This window comes from Tachyglossus aculeatus, chromosome 12 (assembly GCF_015852505.1).
Source record: "Tachyglossus aculeatus isolate mTacAcu1 chromosome 12, mTacAcu1.pri, whole genome shotgun sequence".
Taxonomy (NCBI): domain Eukaryota; kingdom Metazoa; phylum Chordata; class Mammalia; order Monotremata; family Tachyglossidae; genus Tachyglossus; species Tachyglossus aculeatus.
The window spans coordinates 16,327,319-16,342,150 of NC_052077.1; the positions used below are offsets into that span (position 1 = coordinate 16,327,319).

Below are 14,832 nucleotides of genomic sequence, written 5' to 3' on the forward strand. Positions count from 1 at the left end.
CGGATGGAGTGCGGCCATGGTAGAGGAGGAGGTGGGCAGAGAGCAAGAGGCAAGTTTCCTCTCTCACCATTTCTCGCCCATCTAATCCTTAGGGCATTTATTAAGTGATTACTATGTGCTATGCACAGAAGTGAGGTACAAGATAATCAGATCAGGTATATTCCCTGTCTGCCATGGGGCTTACAGTCTAAGAGTTTGGGAAAGGAGGTATTGTATTCCCATTTTACTGGTAAGGAAATTGAGGCACAGAGAAGTTAAGCCATTTGCCCAAAGTCAAACAGCAAGTCAGTGGCAAAGGTAGGTTTAGAACCCGGGTCTCCTGATGTCCAGTTCCATGCTCGTAATCTGACACTAGTCAACTTTCTAGCCACTTCTCTGAGGTCCATCCCATAGAACCTTTCACAAAAAAAGGAGAAAATAGCAACCTTTGCTTCCACTCAGCTGGGTCCCAAAGAGTGGAACGGGGCACAAAGATGAATCCAGATTGATTGCAGCCTGCATTAACATGAGGCAGGAGCATCCTCTGCCCAAGATCTCGACTTCTGCTTTAATACCAATAAAAATAATTCAGCAGAGAACTAAAGGGACATTTCCAGTTTCCTTCTGCTATCTGGGAAGTTTAAAAAAAATCAATCACAATTTTTTTTATTTTCTCAAATAGTTTGGGTTCACATGGAATCACTAATTCTGCTAATGTTCTGTTATGAAACATGGCTCCTGTGCTATATGACACAATTTCAGAAACCTAAAAAACCTAAGCTCAGTATGTGCCATAAATTCTGTCTGTGGCTATACAGAATAGATGGTGCCCTTTTATAAAGCAGAAGATGTTTAAGAAGATGAATAGAGTAGCAATATTTGACCTTTTAAGGAGCTGAAGAATTTAGATCATAAATTTCAAGGATAGGGGAAAAAATATTTTATTAACAAAATCGTTCCAACAAAATGGTTTCTGTTGAAGCTTAAATTGTCTTTTGGAAAAAAACCACTAATTGAGAAAGCCATTTGAGTAAAATACACTAGACAGTTAGGTGGCAGAACACATTAATTTCATTGATACCAATGAATGCTTCATTATGTTTTAAGTGCTTAAAAAGCCCAGGATTTAAGGAAAGGAAATTTGAATAGAGAAATCAGCTAGAGCTCAGAGTTCAGAAGCAGTGCGACTCCCATTGCTTTTCCACTTCACAATTTGCCATTCTACTAGCGGCTGATCAAATGTTTTTGGAAGGTGAATCACCATACTAAGACACTCAGGATGACTGACTAATATTCTTCAACAAAGTCATATCTTCAATAATACAGCCAAATCTCACCTGAGGGAATAATGAAGGAAATATAGGACATGGGAAGAATTTTATTAAAATTAGCTAGAATGTTTTGGCAGGCATTTGCTGTCATCTATAGAGTGTGCCATCTTGACACCAGTCAAAAAGCAGAGTCAAGTGTAAAGGAATATTAGTTTCAGACTCTTAGGTTCCTGTCTATTATTACCATTATCATTTATTATTAATATCAGTAATGATAAATGATAAGAGTACTTACTAAACACCGATCTAAGTGCCGGGGTAGATACAAGTTAATCTGGTTGGACACAGTCCCTGTTTCTGTCCCACATGGGGCTCACAGTTTAAGTAGGGAGGAGTAGGATTTAATCGAAATTAGAACCCAGATCCCCAGGCCTGTGCTCTTTCCACTAGTTAGCACTGCTTCCCATTGCTTTTGATCTTTTGATCTTTTGATATATTATGGAAACTCTTTGGTTTCAACTTTGGTTCTTAGTTACTAGTTTACTTACAGAGAGCCCCTTACCTACAAAGTCAGCCTAGAGATTTTCTGGAGGATTTCTGCAAGAATCTTCAGCCAAGAAACATGCGAATACATTTTGGGAAACAAAGGAAGACTGGATCTACTAATCCCTGTCCCACTGAATTTTGCAGTAGAGAGCAGTGAAGAGAGATATGAAACAACCTTAATATTGTTGGTTCTATACCATACAAGTTCCTCAAAACCAGTCAGACTGTTGAAGAACTCCAACCATTTGCCCGTTGCCCCGCAGACAAGGTGAGATGGTTTCCATTCAACAGCACAAGTGGTTTCCACTCTTTCCACTTGTGCTATTGGGGGTGTTGTAAAAGGGCTAGGGATCTTGGCTTACATATGCTATTAAATCTAATTTAATATGGAAAACCCAAAGTTTTGGCTTATCAAGCAAACATCTATTTCCTGGAGTGGCTTTCTCTTTTAGAAAATAAATGAACATAAAGTGAGATGGCTATCCACCTTGGATACACCCCCCTGTCAACTATCAGTATCACATCAACTACCATATTACTGAGCAATTACTGTGTGCACTTGAGATTTTGCCATAGATTGAAAAGGGAAAGAGGAGTCCCACAGTACAATTTTATTGTACTGTCCCTCTCCCCTGACTAGATTGTAAATTCCTTGAGGGTCTTCTAGTCCTACGGCCCTCCCCATAGTGCTTAGAAGAGTGCTCTGTGCTTAATAGGCCCTCAATACAAGCTAACTGACTGATTCCCAGGGTAATGTTAACACTATCTGGAGGCCAAGGGATCTTCAGAATTACTAGGGATGAGATGTGAACCACCGGAATCAGATCTCTAATTTTATTCAATGATTCAGGTTCATGAACAGATAAGAGGTGTTCAGATTTAAAAACAGGGCCCGATAATTGGAATCTTCTGAGCCTTAAAGAAAGGATAATAGTTATCTCTGTGTAGTGCAAAATAAATGTCATTTTAACCAATTTTTTCCTGCAACTTTAAAAGGAAAAGTCAATGTGGCAAGCTCTACCTCTCATTCTGCTAAGTCCTGTTGGTAAATTTGGCCTCCAGGTAAATTGTTGCCTAGTGGAAAGAGCACAGGCCTGGGAGTCAAAGGGTCTGTGTTCTAATCCTGCCTCTACCACTTGCATGCTGTGTGACCTTGGGCAAGTCACTGAATTGCTCTGTGCCTCAGTTATCTCACCTGCAAAATGGGGATTAAGACTATGAACCCTATGCTAAACAGGGACCATGTTCAACCTGATTATCTTGTACCTAGCCCAGCAGTCAGTACAGTGCGTCTCACATAGTATGCGCTTAAATTCAATTAAAAATAATAATAATCAGTATCCATAAACAATACAAAAATAAAAGTGGAGAATCAAAATTTGAATGAGGTGAAGAAGGACATGTAGCCTAAGGTGAAAATGATTCCCATCTGATACCTTCAGTTAAAAGCACTATTAAGGATAATTTGTTAAGCAAAACCCAAAGCCGTTTATTTATCAAGCAAACTAATCTATTCCCTCAGGCGGCTTTCTGTTTGAGAAAATAAATGAACATAAAGTGGGGTGAATATCCACCTTATGATACACTCCCTGTGGATTATCAGCACCAACATCAGTACCACATCAACAACCATATTACTGAACACCTACTTTGTGCAGGACACTCTACTCTGCACTTGGGAATGTGCAACAGAGTGAAAGGCATGATCCACGCCTTCTAGAAGCTTACAGAGGTATATGGTATGTGCTTTAATTATGGGTTTTGGAGAGAATGCTATAAGGGAATTAGGGAACATCTTTCCACCTGTTTATAGCATGCAATGCTGTGATATGCACGAGTGCTAGTGTGTACTGGCATGTGAACTACAGCGTGGGTTTCTTCCGGTACACAACACCCACTCTACAGAAGAACTGAGTATACTGATTTTGAAATGGTGACCAGCTTTTTTTTGATATTTTCTCCTGTTTAAAAGTGTAAAAACTGGCACTTGGAAAATCAACACTGGAGTAGAAAGCAAATATTCTTTCAAACATGTTCATGTCTCTCCTGTCCTAAAATAACCCTCCTTTGACCCCACAGCTCCCTCCAGTTATCTCCCCAACTCCCTCTTACCATTCCTCTCCAAACTCCTTGAACGAGATGTCTACACATGCTGTCTCCAGTTTCTCTCTTCCAGTTCTCTCCTTTATCCCCTCAATCTGGCTTCTGCCCCCTTCATTCCACAGAAACTGCCATCTCAAAGGTCACCAATGATCTTCTTGCTAAATCCACTGGCCTCTACTCCATCCTATTCCTTCTAGACGTCTCAGTGGTTCAACACTGTCAACCACTCCCTCTGGAAATATTATCTAACCTTGGCATCACCGACACCATTCTCTCCTAGTTCTACCTCTCTGGCCACTCATTTTCAACCTTTTTCATGGGCTCCCCTTCTGCCTTCCCACACCCTACCTGGGAGGCTCAGTTCTGGGCCCCATTCTATTCTCCACCTGCACCACTCCCTTGGCTCCAACTACTATCTCTATGCAGATTATTCCAAATCTACATCTCCAGCCCTGATCTCTCTCCCCGCTGCAGTCTCACATTTCCTCCTACCTTCAGGACATCTCCACCTGGATGTCGCTACATGGATGTCCCACTGAACCCTCAAACTTAACATGTCCAAAACATAACTCCTTACCTTCTCAACAAAACCCCATCCTCCCCCTGACTTTCCTCTCTCTGTAGACAGTACCACCTTCCTTCCTGTCTTACAGATCCTAACCTTGGCATTATCTTGTACTCATCTCTGTCAACCCGCTCAATTCAACTTTCACAATATCCCTAAAATCTACCTTTTCCTCTTCATCCAAACTGCTAACACATTAATCCAAACACTTATCCTATATCCTGCCTTGATTATTGCATTAACCTCCTTGCTTACCTCCCTGACTCCTTTCTATCCCCCCTTCAGTTCATACTTCACTCTGTTGCCCGGATCATTTTTCTACAAAAACTTCAGCCAAAGTTTTCCCACTCCTCAAGAACTTCCAGCAGTTGCCCATTCATTTTTGCATCAGAAAGAAACACCTTATCATTGGCTTTAGAGCACTGAATCACTCTTAATAATAATAATAGTGGCATTTATTAAGCACTTACTATGTGCAAAGCACTGTTCTAAGCACTCTTCCCCCTCCTACCTTACCTTGCTGCTCTCTTACTACAATCCAGCCCACATACTTCACTCCTCTAATGCTAACCTACTCACTCATCTCATCTATCTCACTGCCGACCCTATGCCCACATCCTGCCTCTGGCCTGAAATGCCCTGCCTCTTCATAAGAGAAGCATCACGACCTAGTGAATAAAACATAGACCCAGGAGTCAGAAGGACCTGGGCTCTTGGGCAAGCCACTTAACTTCTCTGTGACTCAGTTACCTCATCTGTAAAATGAAGATTAAGGCTGTGAGCCCCATGTGGGACATGGCCTATGTTCAACCTGATTATCATGAATCTTCCCCAGTGATTGGAACAGTACGTGGCACTTAGGAAGGGCTTAAATACCATAATGAATAGCACATTCACCCTCCCCACCTTCAAAGCCTTACAGAAGGCATAACTCCTGCAAGAGGCCTTCCCCATCTAGACTCTCATTTTCTCCTCTCCCACTCCCTTCTGCCTCACACTTGGATTTGCACCCTTTATTCACCCCTCCCTCATCCCCACAGCATTTATGTACATATCCATAATTTATTGAAACAAATGTCTGTCTCCCCCTTTAGACTGTAACCTCATTGTCGGCTTCGAATATGTCTACCAACTCTGTTATACCGTACTCTCCAAAGCACTCATGACAGTGCTTTGCAGAAAATAAGCACTCAATAAATGATTGATTGATGGTAAAAAATCCTACTTGTGTAAGACAGGGTGGGCACAGAGAAACTATCCTCATCTTTTTCTGCTCGTGTGTCTCAATCTCTGGCCTCTCAAAGCAGACACACACATTTGGTTTAGCCACTCAATGCTACTGGGGCACATGGCTTGATTAGGTCTAATACACTATAATTCAATCTCTTTCTTTGCAAAAATGAGCTCAGGTTGATATAGTGCATCCCACCAGCCTCCATAGGGCATTATTATGCTAACCCCAATTGGGCTAAAAGCAAGATGCAATGTAAGAAGTAGAGAACTATTGCTGCACCACAGGAACTGGATGCCTGGCCTTTCCCTTAAGTACAATAGAAAGTTGATTTTTCTGGTCTCTCATGATGCCTCCCTGCTACAGGCCACCTGGCCCTTTCCCAGTCCCGTTGTCCCCCACCCCCAGAAGCCCACAGCATTCTTTAGACATCTCAAGCTTCACCTCTGCTTCCACTAGCGATTCAATCTCCACTTTAGCAGTTTTTTCATCCGATAACTTTTTCTTGGCATTAGTTATTTTTGTTTTAAAAATAACTAATGCCATGAAAAAAGTTTCTTGTATATACTAAAATTGGACAAGCTGGCTGGGAAACTCTAGTGGAACATAGTAATGGAAAAGAATATTTGAGATGCAATCATTTTCTTTTGACTCCAGATTAACTATTTTCCAGCTCAGAAAAAATGTGATGAAATAGGAAAAAAAAATTGCTCTGTTGGTATGAAAAAGGGTTTAATAAGCACCACTATATAGTTTTTCTCTTTATTTGGTTAAAAATAGATGGTAATTTGGGAATAACCAAACCCAGATTACAAATGTGAGAAAGCATATTTAGGGGGAGGAGAGTGATTGACGGCCCGCAACTGCATGGGTTATACACATGTGTCTGCAATGGAAGAGTGTGTTTGTTACATGGATGGTGTTTTGTATAGATCAATTACAGTAGTACTTATCATAATTGTGGTATTTAGTACTTCCTATATTCCAAGCACTGTACTAAGCGCTGGAATAAATACAGGATAATCAGGTCCCACATGGGGTTCACAGTCTAAGTAGGAGGGAGAACGGGTATTGAATTTTGCAGATGAGGGAACTGAGACACAGAGACGTTAGGTGACTTGCCCAAGATCACATAGCAGGGAAGTGACAGAGACAGCATTAGAACCCAGGGCCTCTGACTCCCAGGCCATCCAGGCCACATTGCTTCCCATTTATTGAGTGCTTACTGTATACAGAGCACTGTACTGGTGCTTGGGAGGATACCACACAATTGAATTGGTAGATTTGATCCCTACCCACAAGGAATTTCTATTCTAGGGTGCAGGTGTGTACATTAATTGCCTTCTCTTCAACCATTTTCTTTTTGCCCAGGATTACTACATGAAACTGCTGTGCCTGATTATCAGCAGCCAATAAGAAAATCAGACCCAAACCACCACGCTTGCACTTGATCTCTGTGCAAGGGAAAGTACGCGGAATCAACCAAGCCATTTTGCTTTTCTGAGGTAACTGCGCTTTCAGAAGTTCTGAAAGCTACCATTACCACCTAGGCATTTTCAAATTGCTAAACTGAAAAATGAAAATACTACGCAAATTCTATTGATGTGGAAATGCTTTGTAAACTCTATTTTTTGAAGAGGCTGAACTGCTTTCCAAAACGTAGTTGCATGTATTAGAAAACATGTTTAGCTGTTCTCCAAGTTAGAAACAACTGCACATGTTTATTCAGGGATTGCATAGCTCTATAATCATCAAGCAAAGTCCAGGGCTTTAAAAAAATGCAAACTGGGATTCTCTTGAATTGATCTAAAGAACAGCTGTGACCTCAGCATTTAGCCCCATCCTCAACAAGCACATCTTAATGAGAGTCAGACTTAACTTAATGAAACATAAGTGAACCTGGCTTACAGCAATATCAGAAGAAAATCTTTGTGATGTGAAAACAGATGTCACTGTTCATTTTTCAGAATGTGACATCACCCACTGCCTCTGTAGCATGGCTCTGCCTATAAATTTAAGAATACATTCCTTTTAAATTTTGGTGCCAGACTGAACTCAGTAGTATTAATTGTTCCATTCAGATGATGCTAATGAAGCCCCCATCTTTCTTCAAATTTTCCTTTTGTTCCTGCTGTGTGCTGGATAAATACTTGCAGTAATTAAAAGCTATTCCTAACCTAAATAGACTAACTTTTAAAATAACTAGCTTCTGCTTCATTATATTCTGAGTTTGAGTTTGCAAAACCACGGCAAATTTTCCTTTTGTTCCTGCTGTGTGCTGGATAAATACTTGCAGTAATTAAAAGCTATTCCTAACCTAAATAGACTAACTTTTAAAATAACTAGCTTCTGCTTCATTATATTCTGAGTTTGAGTTTGCAAAACCACGGCATAAATTGAAACCAGTGCAGCTAACACACACCCCGTACTTGAGTGCGAGAGTACGGTGAAGAGGGTAGGCCTGGTGTTGAGCAAAATCAGCAGCCTAACAGGAGTCATGGAGTGATGCTGGCAGTGAGTATTCTGCTAAATATTGATCAGGAAGTTGGACAAATGAAATACCTGCCATCTAAAACCTTACACATTAGACCATGCCAGCATAGAGTAAGCCAAGAGCCATGGTTGCCCGGACTTCTTAAATTTAGTAGCCTGTCTGGGTTCTACAGTTAATTCACAAGATGAACAGAGGGTTGTTGCCCAGTGGAACGATGCTTCAGTCCTGTCAGGCCCCTGCTCTTCATAGAGGAAGTGTTTTTCTGAGGCTCCAGTCCATTGTCCAAACCTTCCCCCAGTAAACTGCCACCATTTCTCTTGAATCAATCAATCAATAAAGAATTCAAGTGCTACAAAGCTACGCAGTGCACAGCAGCTCCTAGCCATGACTGTTCTACTCTGAACCCCGGAGGTTTCCCTCCAAGCAGGTATAGGGAAGGAGGGATGATCCTTCAGCAGAAGCACTAGAGCTGGGAGTTTCCAAGCCCTGCCTCTCGCTGTCCTGGTCCACAATTCCTAACCAGGGTACAGAGTCCAGGAAACGAGTGCCTAGTGAAACTCACCCCAACGGGGTGCAGAGGGAGAGTGAGAGAGAAGTTTTCCTTTCCACCATGCAGAAACTAACAGGGGATTGTCCCCTGCAGCCTTCCAACTGCCCTTTTTCCACCATGGTGGGGGAGGTGATTGGGCTTGGCAGGTTTAATAAAATGCACGTTTTGTCTAGAAAGTCTAGAAGTGATAGGTTAAGGTGAAATTTGACACTCTCCTTCCAGCTTCGAGCTAGCCATGATGTCTCCTGGCCCTGCCTGCCCACACAGAGTGAAATGGGACACTGCCAGTGAAGTGGGCTGCAGGCATCCCCCTACCCAGAAGGGTCATGGTGAATCTGCCGTGAAGAGCCCGGCTCTGCCCACAGATCAGCATTCTGAACCTCCATTACGGTCTGCGGCAGGGCCACGGGCTGTGTAATTCCACTCAGAAATTCAGGGCCACCATTTCTCGTTCAGAGAGCACCAAACCATTCTGAAAGTCACGTTGAAACTGAATTTGGATTCAGTAAAAGAATGAGCTGGTACCTTCACCCAGCTATCCACACTGAGGCTAGCCCTGCTAAACTCATCTGGGCTGACAAGTATCTTCAGGTCTATCAGCTCAGACAGGCTTTTCTGAAAGTTGTACATTTGGAACCTGGATACAAGAATTCTAAGACCACGTCATCAGCCGTTCATTCGTTAATTTGTATTGGATGCCAAATGGGCACGAACCTCAGAGGTAAACTCAAAACATTTAGCAATTTGGGATAAACTGAACACTTATACTCCATTAAAACAAAAGCAATTAGCTAACTGGGCCTTCCCCCTAAGTAAAACAGAAAGCTCATTTTCTGTCATTTTGTGGCCTCAACATACTTCTTGCACTGTGCGCAGTGACCACTTTTAAAGGATCCAGACGTCTGAAAATTTAAAAAGACCACAGCACAGAGGGGCTGTACTCTCCAATTCTCCTTCTAATTACAATCTCTCCTCTAAAGCAACCCAAAGAACAATTTAGAACTCTCCCTACTTACCTCAAAAATTCTCTCATCCACCAACTCTCCTCTCCTCCACACAGATGTTCATGTCCCAGTTACCTTATTCCAACTGGGAGGGGAACAGAGGGAGAGAGAGAGAGAGAGAATGTGTGTGTGTGTGTGTGTGTGTGTGTGTGTGTGTGTGTGTGTGTGTGTGTCTGTGTGTGTGTATTGGGGGGGTGGGACAGAGAAAGAGGGCAACAGATAGGAACAGATTCCCCATTCTAGGCATTCCTGGGGGCATTCCTGGGGTAGGATTTCCAGCCAGATGTAAACGGGATGACCTCCTTGACTTTTGGAAAACCCATATCTTTCTAAGATACCAAGAGGCAACCAGCTAATATATTAGAATACGTATCATACTCGCCCCAAGCGCTTAGTAGAGTGCCCTCAATAACTATGATTTTTTTTTAATGGTATTTGTTAGACACTCTTTGTCAAACACTTTTCTGATTGATTGATTGATATTAGAAAGAACACAGTTCCTCACCGCTGGAAAAGACTTTGGTTTCCACTTCTATACCTTGCCCCCACATATTTCAGACCAGGATCAGTCATTCACACTGAAAGCCAACTTCACTTGTGGATATCAGTTATAGACAAAGGCTTTGAAAGCTATTCACACCCTTTCAGATGATCTCACCCCTCTACCTTCTCGACACTTCTCCCTCCAGCTACATCCCCTTACGTGGGTGGCTAATCCATAGCTAACAAATGAATGGGCTCATTCAATTGAACATAGCCTAATTGAAAGAGCACAAGTTGGAAGTCAGAGAACCTGGGTTCTAATCCCACTCCATCACTTGTTTGCTGGGTGACCTTGGGCAAGTCACAAACTTCTCTGTGCCTCAGTTCCCTCATCTGCAAAAATGGGAATTCAATACCTGTTCTTGTTCCTATGTCGACTGTGAGCCCCATGTGGGACCTGATCTTCTTGTTTCTACCCCAGCGCTTAGTACAGTGCTTGACACATAGCAAGTGCTAACAAATACAAATTACTGTTAAATTATTAAGATTCCAGCATTACTTCCTTCCCCCTCCCACCTCTGACTCCATTTTGGTTCTGATAACTGTGCTAGTTCATAATAATAATAATAATAATGATGGCATTTATTAAGTGCTTACTATGTGCCAAGCACTGTTCAAAGCACTGGGTAGTTCCTTATATACACTATATATATAGTGTATATGTAGATATATAGTGGTATATATACTACGATATACTATAGTAAATACTATATATAAATATATAATATATATAGTAGTAGAAATATAGTAGTTCCTTACTATATTTCCAATTTCCATATTTGCAAGACTGAAATGAGATTGATTACCTGTTATCTTCCTTACCAAAGTAATAGGCTTCACTATTTCTCCAGTTTAGACCTGAGTAGCATTATCATCTGATTAATACCATATTTTTCTTGCCGGTAATCTATTCCATATGCATGCTTGCCCACCAATCAGGGAATAGCGCACAATATTAACTCTTCCTGCCTCCAAGAAGCTGCAAAAAACTAACTCCATGAACAAAACTACAATCTGACAAAAATGAGAAAACTCCATCTGTCCTCCCTTCTAAAGTCCCTCCAGTTCCCAGGCCCAAGGCAAAAGAAAATCTGGGTAATATATGCCCCCGTGTCTAAAAAGGAAGAAAAACTGTAAAACTGAACTTGAAATAACATTTTAGTCTCCTTTCGTTCCCCAAATAAAAGAAAAGCCCAGCTACTTACTGTGTCATGAGCTCTATCCTTGACATCATAGACGGTTAGTTTTATTTTGGTTTCTTCATAGATGGGGTAGTCTGGTGGAAATGCCACACCAGTCAGAAACAGTGGATCTCTTGTTCCCTGGATAGCACAAGTAAATTGGTTAAATCAGTAAGGTAGCAGCTGCAGGCGCTTCAGTGTGCATTGACAGATGAGAGCAACAGTTTGTTTTTTGAGGAAATGTTTCCATTACAATAAAGAAAGAGATCTGGAAGGCCAAATACCATCCAGTGATGGCAATATAAAATCTAAGTGTAGAAGAACTTAATCACACACAAAGAGGTGAGGGAGGGACTAAGAGGAGTCTGGACATTGATAATAAATGTCCTCATGTGACCCAGTCATCATCCATCAGGACAATTCATACCATGCTATGATAAACATTTTTTTCTGAACACAGCAGTTTATGAGAACTCTTCCTTTGGGCCAGCTGTCGTCATACTCTGTATCTGTTTAAATGAACACAAGCTGTGATTCTTATAAACAACCAAAGATTTGGACTGATAATATTTTAAAAAAAGTCTTAAAGCCCACAATGATTTTAACTCAGTGATCCAGTTTCCTGCTGGACATTATTTATTAATTTTTAAATGAACAATTAGTTTGTGGCTTTCGTTTGCTGTCCCTTTGTTTGTGCCTTGTACAGCTTCATGTTTTGCCCAGTCTGTGTTGGAAAGTAATAGAAGAAACTCTAAATGTGATACATTTTCTGCTATAGTTCAGATTGTACAGCCCAAAATATTTCAGTGCCCTGGAACTCATTTTAGGAGGCTGACATACGATATTAAGTGGTGATTTTTTTAAAGTAAATTCCAAAGAGAGGTTTGATGGAGTTCTACAAACAAGTGGTTTTCTTGTTACATACAGCAATTTTAGGGAGTAAAGAGGATGACAACATGGCTTGAAACATAATAACGTTGTAATGTACAATAATATGTCATTTATTTGGAACAGTGTTTTTGTTTTAAATCAGCTTTAAAGAGTTCTGAAAGGTTCTAAAGGAAAATGCATGTACAGGAAAGGTGTAAAACCTTGGGATAAGAGACCCAAAAAGGCAGTTTGCTCTGGGGAGATTTGGGACTTCCTTATTAAAGAAAAACAATGTATTTCTGACTAAATCATTTCTTCCCTCTATTGCATCAAGCCAGGCAGGCTGTAGTGAACCTCACTAGTCTCAAACAAGGTTGCTGAGTTCTGCTTTCACAGGAAGGCTTTTGTCTCAAATCGTGACAACTGCATTAAACAGTTCAGTGGAAATAAGCAGACATCAAGGAGTGAGAAGCATATTTTATTTAACCCCAGATGATAGAAAACTCTTGTTTGTTCATTTTGGAAGATATCCGGCTATCAAGACAAAACAAAATCAGAGGGTTCCTTTCCTCAGTGGGGTCACAAAAAAAAATAACAAAAAGTTCCTTCCAACAGAGTTTGGGACATAGAACAGGCGCAATAAATGAATACTATGTTGCTTGAAACTAAAATTATAGAGGAAGAACCAAAAATCATGGGCAATTGTGGTATAACTTTTGGTATAAAATACAAAATGATGCCTCAAAGCCATACATATTTTTTTTTTGAAGAATGCACTCTAATTTTTTTCAAACTGCAAATAAAGTCAAATTCTATAGCATAGAGTAAAATGGTGAAAGGGTTAGAGAGCACAAAATAAGCTCAATGATTGCTAAGGAAGATTTCCTAGCTTGGTAAAAATGAGTCTGCTCAATTTCCAATCAAGCCCATGTTTTTTATGCCTCCAGGGGAAAAGTCAGCCCTCTTTTTATATGTGAGTTTCAAAGGAGAAAATTTTTCCTTATGTATCTGGTTCCAAAAGCAGGCATTTCAAAAAAGGCCAGTTTATTTCCAACTTCTTAATCTGGTGGGTTGCCAAGAACGGCATAATATTCTTGTGTATGCTATCCTTACGATGCAGAACACTTACAAGGCTAAAGATCGTGCAACTATTTGTTCCAGCTGCTTCCTTAAATCCTGAGGAGAGAAAGAAAAACCAGGACCGACCAGAATGTAATAACAGAGTGCTCACCTCCACAATTTCAGTGCTTGAATATCTCGTCAAACTCTGTTCTGCTGGATGAATCACTGAGATCTGCACCAACGTGTTCAACTTCCGATCACGGACCCCGGCTACAAGATCTTTACATGCTGGAAATGACACGGGAAAAAGAAAGAAAAAAGATAGGCATGGATCGGGTATCAGGGCAATCTCATCCACAGAATGAAGCGGACTAAACTCCAACTCTGAATGAAATCTCCAGAGACGGGAGCCGACTTTACAGAGGAAGTCCTTTGGAAGTACCTTATAGAAATAGGAAGTCACATGCTGCAGAGCTCGACTAAGATCTCATTTCCACTAACCACATTTGCAGCTCATGCAAGTCTTGCCTGCCAGAGGCTCAACAGCTTGTCTGTGTGAATACACACATGCTCCTAGCTTGGTTTACTTCACAGCTTCCACTTCAGCTTTCAGCTTAATTAACCGCGAAACCTATCCTTCACCCTCCCTTGGTCGGCTTTTTGTTTTGTTAACTTTAAAAACTTTTGGTTGTGTCAGAGAAATTCTCAAGTTGCATTAGTGAGCTATCCTGGCAAGACTTTACTGATTGCTTGATAATATTAAGAGATCCTTTCTTGAACGGTAGACAGTGCAAATGATGCCTTTTGCTCCTGACTGACAGCTATATATGGAGAGAGTAATTGCACGCTTGTAAAAACATCCCCTTATTAAAATTCTCGTTTTCCTGCATAAGGAGGAAGGGAATCAGGTTTCATTTGGCAATGTTTTTTTCTGGCTGGTGGAGGGTCCTGTGGAGACGGGACTGTCCTTCAATAAAACACACTGGATTCTGACCCTTCTCCTCTCCCTTCCAAGAGCAGAACAGTCAGCGAAGGAGGCACGACAACTTTGGTGTCATCCTCTACTCTGCTCTCTCGTTCACCCCTCACATCCAGTCCGTCACCAAAACCTGCTGGTCTCACCTCTGCAACATCGCCAAGATCCGCCCTTTCCTCTCCATCCAAACCGCTACCTTGCTGGTTCAATCTCTCATCCTATCCCGATGAGATTACTGCATCAGCCTCCTCAATGATTTCCCATCCTCCTGTCTCTCCCCACTTCAGTCTACACTTCACGCTGCTGCACGGATCACCTTTGTGCAGAAATGCTCTGGGTATGTTACTCCCCTCCTCAAAAATCTCCAGTGGCTACCAGTCAACCTATGCATCAGGCAAAAACTCCTCACTCTTGGCTTCAAGGCTCTCCATCACCTTGTTCCCTCCTACCTCACCTC

General features: G+C 41.4%; 1 protein-coding gene across 2 annotated transcripts in view; it reads right to left on the reverse strand.

The window, feature by feature from the left end:
* The window catches only part of INPP4B (inositol polyphosphate-4-phosphatase type II B), a 514,133-nt gene that overhangs the window by 249,193 nt on the left and 250,108 nt on the right, over positions 1-14,832 (reverse strand). Inside the window, exons 7-8 of one of the 2 annotated variants that reach the window (XM_038755090.1) lie at positions 13,569-13,687; positions 11,492-11,608 (exon numbers count right to left, since the gene is read on the reverse strand). In XM_038755090.1, the coding sequence (XP_038611018.1) occupies positions 11,492-11,608; positions 13,569-13,687 (236 nt within the window). Of the gene's footprint in view, positions 1-11,491; positions 11,609-13,568; positions 13,727-14,832 lie in introns of those variants that run through there. The other variant, XM_038755091.1, reaches the window with a different exon arrangement.